This window comes from Staurois parvus, unplaced genomic scaffold (assembly GCF_062004578.1).
Source record: "Staurois parvus isolate SC_StPar_1 unplaced genomic scaffold, SC_StPar_1.0 ptg000003l, whole genome shotgun sequence".
Lineage (NCBI taxonomy): Eukaryota > Metazoa > Chordata > Amphibia > Anura > Ranidae > Staurois > Staurois parvus.
Window position 1 is genome coordinate 159991 of NW_028317799.1, and position 12510 is coordinate 172500.

Below are 12510 nucleotides of genomic sequence, written 5' to 3' on the forward strand. Positions count from 1 at the left end.
ACTTTTGAAAGGTGCGGCCAGCACCGTTAGATGCTCTGAAGTCAGAATGATTGGGTTTATATCTATAAAAAAAAAAACTGAACATAATTAACAGGGATCAATCAAAGTGATCAGTTTGTGGAAGGATATCAGACCATCCATGGAGGTGAATTTTATATATATATATTTTTTTTTTTTTCCTATAAACCCACATGGTGGGTGGGGACAGCCCTGCACACGATCAGCAGTTCTCGTCCAGCCAATAGCAGCCCCCGGACCGGTATCACATTGTAGCTCTGGGATCAGATCGCATTCCCAGCAATATTCCCCAACATTCTAAATCAGAACGTCATCAGCCAATCAGAATGCAGCCCGCGGCCGCCTCTCACCATCCATCGCACCACACCCGCACTGTCCGCCGGGAAGGCTCGCGCTCCGGGGCGGGGTAGCCGTGTCCGTTCCGAATCATCTTGGGATGTAATGAGGTGTCAACCTAGCGGAAGCTTCCCCGGGCGCTCCCCCGGAAGTGACACGCCAGTTGCGCTACTATGGCAACCTCAGACGCTTCCTCCTCCCGCGGCCATCTTTACTCCGGGCAGAAAAATAAAATCACCCATACACACAGCAGACAAATCTACTTCAAAACTGTTTTTTATTATTTAAAACACAAAAATTGGAAAACATTGTGCAAACGGCAAAATAGTCACATGGACAGGTTTTTAATAATGGGGCAAAAGTAGAGCTGCTCTCCACCAATCAGATCACTGCAGGAAGGGAATTATTATTATACAGTATTTATAAAGCACCAATAGTTCACTCAGCGCTGTACATTACAAAGGGGGACAGAACATGTGACAGAACAATACCAATACAATGCAAAACATGAGGGGATCGAAGGCCCTGCTCTTTCGAGCTTACAATCTAGGAGGGAGGGGATGGTGGTACAGGAGGAGATGGCTGTGGGGGAAGGAGTGGTAGGAAGAGTGGAGGAGGTCGGCAAGTTAGCAGGGGGTGGGGTAGGCTTCCCTGAAGAGATGGGTTTTCAGGGTGCGCCTAAAGGAGAGGAGAGTAGGTGATAATCTGATGGGTTGGGGCAGGGAGTTCCAGAGGATGGGTGACACCCTGCAGAAGTCCTGGAGGTGGGCATGGGAGGAGGAGACCAGGGATGGGGTTCAGAACAGCTTCTATACAAAGACAGGTCTATGGGAATGCTACAACTGATGGATAAGTTCACCTTTTAGACAAAAATAATAAATACACATTATTTGCAGGTAAAAAAAAAAAATGTGTATTTATTATTTTTGGCTGCAGGAGACTGAAAAGCATTGTACCATTGATCAGTAGATCGCTGATGCCATGCAGGGCTCCTGCAGACCTGTCAGAGTATCTGCTTACTTACATCCCATACGGCAAGCAGATATTCTGATAGGAAGCTTCAATTAACTACCACAGCATGGTGAAGTTCATTGAAAACTACAACCCCACAGCCGCCAAGACTGTCAGGACTTGTAGTTCATGGAAGTCCATGAATGAATGATGCGGCTGTGTGGGCGGAGCCTCGCTGTTTTCAAATTTGACAGATAGTATGGGGAGAGGTCTCCTCGTACTACCTGTCAGAGGGAGGGGGAGCCGCAGCTATGGGAACATGTTACATGTTCCACCCTGAAAACAGATGCAACGTGTTCCCAAAGGTGAACGTATCCTTCAAAGCGAGTTAACTGCACCTTAGAGAATTCCGACACGCGGCAACTGTTCCCATCGGGAAGTGGTTTGTGTTCGGACCGCCTGTTGCATCGCAGCAGCAGACATCCGTTCACTTCTTTCGTGCATTCAATGTTGGGTCTATGTGCAGGTGACAGTGGATGATCCCGCATCCGTTTACATCCCTCTAACTCCAATCCATCACGTTTTTCATCTTTTGGACCTAAATGGACTCAAACAGAAATAAGCCCATTTACATGCACATCCCCCATGACCAACACTGCGCCTCCATTTAGAAGCTACAGGCAGATCGGACCAAAACACTCATGTGAAAAGGACCCCTAAGCTGACCATCCACTCTATAACCGGATTGTACCCTCTCTATACAACCTCCTTTAGGTTTTCCAAAACTATAGCGTATGAGGACATACCCAAAATGATCCGTTGAATTTGTATTAAAGTGTTACTAAACCCACAACAGTAAAATCAGTCTGTATATGCAGTAAAGCATGCTGGTTATACTCAATGTGCAACTGAAGGGGTTAATCTGCCCCATTTTGTAAAAAGGCTGTTTGATCCTGTCTTTTCTAAACCTCCCCTTCGTCTACTGTCCCCAATCCATCTGCTGAAAGAACAGAGCCTTGGGGGGGCAAGCTACACATGCTCAGTTTGGTGTGTATTGCTAGAGGGTTTTTTTTCCTTGGGAGAATGCATGTGTTTAGCACAGGGCCAATCAGCACTGTCCACACAGAGGGTCGGGGTTATGCAGCCTCATAGGAGCGAATAAAAACTCCTCCTCAAAGCTTTAACCAGTGCTATGCTGGACTCTAATACAACATCACCCCCCCTTCCCCATCCCGCGGAGAGAAACTGACAATGCGGACATTGACCAACAACACCCCTGCCCCCCACCCAGGAGAGCCTTCCACTACCCCACTGATAGAGAAAAAGACACTCATCTTTACAGCTCCGGACAACTCCAGGAACGAAAGTCAGGTTCTGCATACACCATCAAGCAGCCTGCAGCCTCTCTTAGATCCCACCTGGTTCCCATGGCGAGCTCGTCCCTTCTTTGATCCCTTCTTCTGGGGGGAGGTGCTGCCCCTCTGAAAATTGCCACCCTAGGCAAGTGCCTTGTGGTAAATACGTCTGATTTACCAGTTTATATTTACTAAAATAATTGCATTTCCATGTTCTGTGTATTGTGGGAGACCAGATATAGTGAATGTAGGGTCTGGGGAGACCAGATATAGTGAATGTAGGGTCTGGGGAGACCAGATATAGTGAATGCAGGGTCCGGGGAGACCGGATATAGTGAATGCAGGGTCCGGGGAGACCTGATCTAGTGAATGCAGGGTCCGGGGAGACCTGATCTAGTGAATGCAGGGTCCTGGAAGACTGGATATAGTGAATGCAGGGTACGAGGAGACCAGATATAGTGAATGCAGGGTACGGGGAGACCGGATATAGTGAATGCAGGGTCCTGGGAGACCGGATATAGTGAATGCAGGGTCCAGGGAGACCAGATATAGTGAATGCAGGGTCCAGGGAGACCAGATATAGTGAATGCAGGGTCCAGGGAGACCAGATATAGTGAATGCAGGGTCCAGGGAGACCAGATATAGTGAATGCAGGGTCCAGGGAGACCAGATATAGTGAATGCAGGGTCCAGGGAGACCGGATATAGTGAATGCAGGGTCCGGGGGGACCGGATATAGTGAATGCAGGGTCCGGGGAGATCGGATATAGTGAATGCAGGGTCCGGGGAGATCGGATATAGTGAATGCAGGGTCCTGAGAGACCGGATATAGTAAATGCAGGGTACGGGGAGACCGGATATAGTGAATGCAGGGTACGGGGAGACCGGATATAGTGAATGCAGGGTACGGGGAGACCGGATATAGTGAATGCAGGGTACGGGGAGACCGGATATAGTGAATGCAGGGTACGAGGAGACCGGATATAGTAAATGCAGGGTCCGGAGAGACCAGATATAGTGAATGCAGGGTCCGGGGAGACCAGATATAGTGAATGCAGGGTCCGGGGAGACCGGATATAGTGAATGCAGGGTCCGGGGAGACCAGATATAGTGAATGCAGGGTCCGGGGAGACCGGATATAGTGAATGCAGGGTCCGGGGAGACCGGATATAGTGAATGCAGGGTCCGGGGAGACCGGATATAGTGAATGCAGGGTCCGGGGAGACCGGATATAGTGAATGCAGGGTCCGGGGAGACCGGATATAGTGAATGCAGGGTCCGGGGGGACCGGATATAGTGAATGCAGGGTCCGGGGGGACCGGATATAGTGAATGCAGGGTCCGGGGTGACCGGATATAGTGAATGCAGGGTCCGGGGTGACCGGATATAGTGAATGCAGGGTCCGGGGTGACCGGATATAGTGAATGCAGGGTCCGGGGTGACCGGATATAGTGAATGCAGGGTCCGGGGTGACCAGATATAGTGAATGCAGGGTCCGGGGAGACCAGATATAGTGAATGCAGGGTCCGGGGTGACCGGATATAGTGAATGCAGGGTCCGGGGAGACCGGATATAGTGAATGCAGGGTCCGGGGAGATCAGATATAGTGAATGCAGGGTCCGGGGAGACCAGATATAGTGAATGCAGGGTCCGGGGAGACCAGATATAGTGAATGCAGGGTCTTGGGTTTAGTAACACTTTAAATCAGACAGGTTCTTATGTCACATAATTGATGGCAGATCTAAATCTCAGCACATTGCACAATCTCCTTCACATCTACCAAAAACTATGTAGCGCAAAGGCCTGCCTGCCTGGATACAAACTACAAAAGTTAGATTAGGTAGGTGCTCATAATAGTTTTTGTAAATCTAAAATTGATGGTACAAAGATTGCATTGTCAATTGTAATGTGAATGGTGAACTTAAAGGAGATTGTACAGACTGTATAGCATATAGTCAGCTTTAAACACAGATGCATTTGCTGTCCAAACCTTTTCAAATCCAGCTCACTAAAGAAAGAGTGTACTTTCAGACAAAAAAAACACTTTCTTCTTTTTGCCCCCATCTACTACCCTAACAGACCACCACCCTATCCCCACCGCAGATGCATACTTGTTGACATCCATTGGCTGCAGCCTCCTGTGTTTGTTGACATCCAGTGAATGCCGCGATCCCTCTCGCCCTGGTCATGCAAGAGATCCCTACAGAAATCTATGGTGCTCATCTATTAGCCAGAAGCTGGAGAAGAACAAGCCCCTAGAAGTCTAGGGGGATCTACTGCACAAAAGCTGACAGGGTGAGAAGACTTATGGCGATGGATGTTAACAGATGAGGCTGCGGCCATTCAGTCTTGATAACTATGCATCTATGAAGGGGATTCTTTAGGTCAGTGAAGGGGGCAAATTAAGTGCACATTGCTTGTAAGTGCATGTATTCTTCAAGGCAATTGTTTTTATTCTAAAAGGCAAGGTCCACTTCTCAAATGTGCTCCCCTCCCCCTCGCTTAATAAAAGTTTAAAGCTGAACTCCAGGCAGAAAAAAAAAAGGCATGTAGTGTTGACCAGTCACTGTATCCTATTCCTATGGATAGGCGACTGGTCACATCACCCCCCCCCCAGTGACAGCAGCATTGCCAGTGACGGCTAAATACACTGCTCAACAAAAGTGGAACACTTTGAAAACACATCAGATCTCAATGGGGAAAAATCTCCTGCTGGATCTTTACACTAATATGGACGGGGTAATGTGTTAGGAATGTAAGGATGCCCCATCGTTTGATGGAAATAAAAATCAACCTAGAGGACTGAATTCAAAGACACCCCAAAGTGAAAAAATCATGGAGCAGGCTAGTCCATTTTGCTGAAATTTCATTGCAGCAACTCAGAATGGTCCTCAGTAGTTTGTATGGCCCCCACGTGCTTGTATGCATGCCTGACGTCGTCAGGGGAGGCTCCTAATGATACGATGGATGGTGTCCTGGGGGATTTCCTCCCAGATCTGGACCAGGGCATCACTGAGCTCCCGGACAGTCTGGGGTGCAACCTGGTGGTCAGATGGACCGAAACATGACATCCCAGAGGTGTTCTATTAGATTTATGTCAGGCGAGCGTGGGGGCCATTCAATGGAATCAATTCCTTCATCCTCCAGGAACTGCCTGCATACTGGCACCACGAAGCCAGGCATTGTCATGCACCTGGAAAAACCCAGAACCCACTGCACCAGCGTAGGGTCTAATAATGGGTCCAAGGATTTCATCCCGATACCTAATAGCAGTCAGGGTGCCCTTGTCTAGTCTGTAGAGGTCTGTGTGTCCCTCCATGGATATGCCTCCCCAGACCATCACTGACCCACCACCAAAACGGTCATGGTGAACGTTCTCCACACCCTTTCACGTCTGTCACATGTGCTCAGGGTGAACCTGCTCTCATCTGTGAAAGCACAGGGTACCAGTGGTGGATCTTCCAAATCTGGTGTTCAATGGCAAATGCCAATCGAGTTCTATGGTGCCGGGCAGTGAGTACAGGGCATATTATAGCATATATATGCACTTCCTAGTATCAGGTTGGAAACCCTTTTCCCTTCAGAACTGCCTTAACCCTTCGTACCGTAGATTCCAACAAGGTGGTGGAAACATTCCGCAGAGATTTTGGTCCATATTGAGATGATAGCATCACACAGATGCTACAAATTTGTCGGCTGCACATCCATAATGTGAATGTCCCATCCACCACATCCCAAAGGTGCCCTTTTGGATTGAGATCTGGTGACTGTGGAGGCCATTGGAGTCCAGTGATCTTATTGTCATGTTCAAGAAACCAGTTTGAGATGATTTGATCTTTGTGACATGGTGCATTGTCCTGCTGGAAGTCGCTATCAGAAGATGGGTACACTGAAGTCATAAAGGGATGGTCAGCAACAATACTCAGGTAGGCCATGGTGTTTAAACTTTGCTCAGTTGGTACTAAGGAGTCCAAAGTGTGCCAAGAAAATATCCCCCACACCATTACACCACCACCAGCCTGAACCGTTGATATAAGGCAGGATGGATCCATGCTTTCATGTTGTTTACCCACCACCAAAACGGTCTTGGTGAACGATGTTACCTTCTCCACACCCTTTCACGTCTGTCACGTGCTCAGGGTGAACCTGCTCTCATCTGTGAAAAGAACAGAGTGTCAGTGGCAAACTTGACAATTCTGGTGTTCAATGGTAAAATGCCAATTGAGCTCTATGATGCCAGGCAGTGAGCACAGAGCCCACCAGAGGACGTGAGGCCCTCAGGCCAGCCTCATGAAGTCTGTTTCTGATTGTTTGATCAGAGACATTCACACCAGTGGCCTGCTGGAGGTAATTTTGTAGGGCTCTGGCAGTGCTCATCCTGTTCCTCCTTGCACAAAGGAGCAGATACTGGTCCTGCTGAAAGGTTAAGGACCTTCTACGGCCCTGTCTAGCTCTCCTAGAGTAACTGCCTGTCTCCTGGAATCTCCTCCATGCTCTTGAGACTGTGCTGGAAGACACAGCAAACTTTCTGGCAATGGCATGTATTGATGTGACATCCTGGAGGAGTTGGACTGCCTGTGCAACCTCTGTAGGGTCCAGGTATCACCTCATGCTACCAGTAGTGACACTGACCCTAGCCAAATGCAAAACTAGTGAAAAGCAGTCAGAAAAGATGAGCAGGGAAAACAAGGTCAGTTGCCCTGCACGCTACAATTTGTCTTTGTACAAGATATCTCCAGTGAAAGGCAGGCTATAATTTCTGCCAGATCATTACTCTGCTGCCTTCGATGGCGCTGTCTGCTTGTTGATATACAAGCAAGTTACAGATCCTGCATCCTGAAGAATATCGCTCGGTTGAGAAAAAAAAAAACTGCCTTCATCAGTCACAACAGGCCTCTGCAAGCACTTGTTGTTGAGTGTTGATTTGTGGTGGAAACTTAAAAGTGCTGAAGGTGCAGAAGATTGGAAAGCAAAGACTGGACTGCAGCGATGACAGGGGACCCACAATGGCTGTAGATCTGACATTCCTATGAGTACAGGAAGACACATAGGTTGTCCTGGTTGCCCCCTCCCTACCGCTGTGTAGAACTGGGAGGAAGCTATAGGATGGCCTTCTCAGAAATAAAATGGAATATTTCCATTAATGAGTAATGGAAGTGCAATTTTTTTTCAACTCTTTTAAAGGGGATGGAAAGTTTCAAAAGTTTTCCTACTTTGTCCAGAGTTCAGCTATTTACATTAAAAAAAAAAAAAGTCACAGCTGTAGTGAAAAAAAAAAAAAAAAAAAAAAAAATACTCTTCCCTGGCTTTCATTTTTAGTGGCTAAGCAAGGGTAAGGTCATCCCTCTTTCGGAGAGATCCTACTGAATGTGGAGTAAGCCAAATCTCACCGAGAAGATTATCCAGCACGGATTACTGAGATTTCACGTATTCCGCATTCCTCAGGATCTTGTGAAGATGAAGACATCCCCCCCGAAAAACAGAAGCTGGGGAAAATGTATTAATATATAATTTTTTTCCCTTTTTACAGGTGTTTTCTAAAACTTTTACTCACTCTGCTAGGAGAAGAGAAGACACATTCAAGATGTAGATCTTGCACAGAGCACAAGGTCCGTTTAAAGTCTATACAAATACAAAAATGTAATATGTTGCAGCTTACCAGTCTTCAGATGTGATGGCTGCAATGGTTCTTTTTAAGGTTTTTCCATTTATTTTCACCTTTTTGATCCTGCCAGTTAAACACTTCCTGTCCCTTCATTTCTACATATATTTCTCTATTGTATCTATGAGGCGGCCATAGTTGTCACTGCAAACATTTTTCGTTCATGTCCATTACATTGAAGATTGATGGGACTAGCACTTTACGGGTTCATTGTGCTTTCTTTAGGCTCACAGGAAGTGATAAGGACGCTGCAATTCTGCAAGATCAACAGGTATTTTCTGTACTTGCTGGAAAAAAAAAGGCAGCCACCACAGCTAAGGACTGGTCAACACTGTTTTTTGGGATTAGATATCTTTTAAAGCGCAGTATAACTGGTTAAAATGGGCAACAACTCTACTTTTGCTCCAATTTGTTTGTTTTCATGATCAGCACCACAGAATCTTTTTGCAGGAAAAAGGGCAAGTTAAAGGCGAGGGAAAAAAAAAAAAACAGAACTATAAAATTATCTCTTTGTTTTTCTTCCTTTGTTGCAGCCTTTACCAAACCAGCCCCCGCTGACAGGCTGTTGACAGCTTTGTATTGTCTGTTCTTGAGGCCTCTGAATCTCTGCTGCTTTGATGGGCTGGCGAGAATGGCTGTTTTCTTCTCCGGGACACAGTGGAATGGCTATAGAAAATATTGGATCTAGAGATCTGGGAACACAAAAACGGATCATTTTGGGGATCAAATATATACTATTATTCAGAAATTCTCCGACTTCCCCATTCCCAAAGAACTGGCTTTTTCCCTGCTTCACCTCAATGCCATCTCTAAAATACTAAAAATTATCAGCAGTATTCCATATGGCGAACGTTGCCCCTGCCTGTTATTCCAGCTCTATGGAAACAATGCTCTCTTCCAATGGTGAAACGCTGGCTGAATAGAGTGAATAACATGAAGACCATAGAAGACTAGAGTAGTTCCCTCAAGGGCTCGGACACAAAATTCCAGTCTACCTGTAATTACTAGTTTGCATCTACCGCCATGCCACAATTTAGTTTTCTTTGGAAGTCGGTCCTACTCCTAATCCCAAGGCCACCTCCCTCCCCCTCTTTAGCCATCTTTCCACTTTTCTTCTATTGGTCTCCAGTAATACCCAATATGCCGTTTTTAGGATGTGAAATGCTGGCAAGTCCCAGGGTTGTGGATATATAGTCCTTGACCTTTATCGAGAAGTTTTAAACATATTGATAGGTCCAGAAACAGTGAAAGAAACCAGCAATTTCTTCACACCCTTGAAAGCACACTGCAGGTGAGTGCAGACCCATTTCATGAAGATTAGAAGGTGTATAATGCACGATGGAACAATTTCAGTTGAATCATTCTGCCCATAGGGCAGTGGTGGGCAACCTTTTTTTTCAACTGAGCCAAATCTCGCCAAAACCACGATTGAAATTTATTTTGAGAGCCACATTTTTAAAACTGAAAATACATCTCCCATATAGTAATTCATCCCCCATAGTAATTCATCCCCCATATTGTAATTCATCCCCCATATAGTAATTCATCCCCCATAGTAATTCATCCCCCATATTGTAATTCATCCCCCATATTGTAATTCATCCCCCATATAGTAATTCATCCCCCATATAGTAATTCATCCCCCATATAGTAATTCATTCCCCCTATAGTAATTAATTCCCCATATTAATTCATCCCCCATATTAAGTCCCCAAGTCCCCCCTGTGTCAATTCACTTACCTTTGCTCCGCGCGTTCCTCTCGCCGTGTTCCCGCGCCGTTCTGGTCTTCAGGGTGGACTGTGAGAGGAGAGGAGCTCGTCAGGCTGCCTCGCCTACATCCTGACAGCTGCAGAGTCCTGACTTTTGGGGCGACCGCCCGAGAGGAGGGAGGGGAGGGGAGCGGGCGCCCGGCACACAGAAGAGCCGCATTTAAGTTTGTAAAGAGCTGCATGTGGCTCGCGAGCCGCGGCTTGCCGACCACTGCCCTAGGGGAAACCACTGAGCCCTTGTATGTAGTATCTTCAAACTCCAACCATTCTTGGTCAAGAATCGGAAGAACAGGCAAAGACCACATAGGCCCCTTTCACACTGACGGTCAGGTCAAGTCTGCCTGTCAGTTTTTCAGGTGGACCCGGTCAGACCATTCAGAGCTTTCTATGGAGCAGCTGATACCCGCCAAAATCCAATCTGATCCTGTACGCTAAAAACAGTCGGATGGGGATCCATTCCTCATCCGACTGGCAGATCCGATCCGATGACAGTCGGATGGAAACAGACAGGCGGCCCGTTTCCATTCAACTGACCTATAGAAAACAGTGGGCTGTGTCTGTGTCCGTTCTGCAGCAGCGAAGCGGAGACAGACCTGTCATCCACTTGTTTAGCAGGGATCAGCAAAGAGATCCCCCGCTGAGCAAGCGGATCCACTGACAGGTCCACCCCATCTGAAAGGAACCTTATGTTCAGCATATTGATATTTACTAATTTAGAAGTGCTAGCAAGGATTGAAAAGTAGGAGACTAAGGCTGCCCACAGACGGGTGTTTTTTTTTTTCGATCAGTCGGGGGGCTGATCGAAAAAAAAAAAAAAAAAAAGGAACAGATTCCCCCACCCACATAAGCAAGATGGGTGGAGTACTCATCCCCACTGTGCTCTTATATTCTGTCAGCAGGGACTCCCCCACTAAAAGCATACCTTGATCAGAGCCACAGATGATTTTATTTCAGTCTCTGATCAAAATAAACATTTTCATAATTCACGTTTGATAGAACTCGATTGTTAGATTAACTTCTGTTGAGCAGGAATGGCCATAGATGGACTGAAATTCAGTCGGTCCCTGCTGAACCAGAAGTATTTCAATCCATCTATGGCAGGCATAATGTGTGGTATTTGGACTTCTCAGAAGTTGTTCAAAAGGAGTTGCTAAGTGTAAAGTAATATATTCCACACCGTATTTAGATTGAATGGTAAAGTTGAAAATAGTGGACCAGCAAATTAGAGGACAATTCCAATTCCTCCTGTAGTTGAGAGAATGACTTAAATTCTTTAGAGGAGTATAAATGACGAATACATTTTATACCATATGGGGACCATCTTTGTGCAGAAGTCCTGACAAGGAAGGATTTGAGCACAGAGTTATATGGGGAGTTTGAACGCCATTCTCCAAAGAAATGTTTTAATATGTACAGATCTAGAGGAAAAGGGGAGTACTTTACATCTATATATTATGCTTTGTAGCTATTAGGGCTCATAGAGAGCTGTAATAGCAGCCTCAGTTGCCGTGTCTCCTTCTCTTCTTAACTGCTCTGCCCCTCTTCAACTTTTCACACCCCTTTGCCCCCCTCTGGCATATCGAGGTGTAGATTTTTACACCAACGCAGTTGAGGCAACAGTGTTTACCCTCATTTCTATCCCGTTATATAGCATTGCAATCCTATGTCTGACAGCCTCTCACATCCATGATGTTGTATTTGTTGTACTTGGGATACACATACCGCTACTGTCTCCCAATACATCAACATGTACTGCTGTTAAAGAGTTCTACATAAAGAAGTGATATAAAAAAAAAAAAAAAAAGAAAAAAGGAAAAAATGCTTGTAAATTGTAAATGTATATAGAAAAGATGACGCCTAGTGATCATTAACACACCACATGTAATCACCTGTCATACTCTGGAACATCCAGCTTCAGTTCGTCCATCAGGAGTCTCATGACACCATCACACTTGCCATGGATCTTTAGCGTAGCCAGAGCATCCTTCGGTGTCCACTGTACAGAAACACATTGTGGCTTTATAGCATACAGGGAACGGCATGTTTTCAAATTTTAGAAAAGAAAAGTGCCTTTGCTACCTACAGTAAACACACCAGAATTCAACAATCACGCAGATAAAAAAGAAAATAAAAAGTGTTTACCTAGCTAGCTACTATGGACATCCCAAATATGTAAGAGGTACAATGTCATTCTTATTTATTTCAGGTACTTATATAGCGCCATCAATTTACGCAGCGCTTCACATATATATTGTACATTCACATCTGTCTCTAACCCTCAAGGGGTGTACAATCTAAGGTCCCCAACTCACATTCATACATACACATACAAGGGCCAATTTAGACAGGAGCCAATTAACCTACTAGCATGTCTTTGGAGTGTGGGAGGAAACCGGTGTACCTGGAGGAAACCCACGCA

The 12510-nt window shown here is 45.9% G+C and overlaps 2 protein-coding genes across 2 annotated transcripts in view; both read right to left on the minus strand.

The window, feature by feature from the left end:
* Nucleotides 1–501, minus strand: part of PCYT2 (phosphate cytidylyltransferase 2, ethanolamine) — a 53607-nt gene extending 53106 nt beyond the window's left edge. Inside the window, exon 1 of the mRNA XM_089669390.1 lies at nt 369–501. Within this exon, the coding sequence (XP_089525516.1) occupies nt 369–448 (80 nt within the window). The 5' untranslated portion in view covers nt 449–501. The remainder of the gene's footprint in view (nt 1–368) is intronic.
* A 113-nt stretch (nt 502–614) lies between these two features.
* Nucleotides 615–12510, minus strand: part of SIRT7 (sirtuin 7) — a 43154-nt gene continuing 31258 nt past the window's right edge. Inside the window, exons 9-10 of the mRNA XM_089669294.1 lie at nt 11981–12087; nt 615–9013 (exon numbers count right to left, since the gene is read on the minus strand). Coding sequence (XP_089525420.1) covers nt 8824–9013; nt 11981–12087 — 297 coding nt within the window. The 3' untranslated portion in view covers nt 615–8823. The remainder of the gene's footprint in view (nt 9014–11980; nt 12088–12510) is intronic.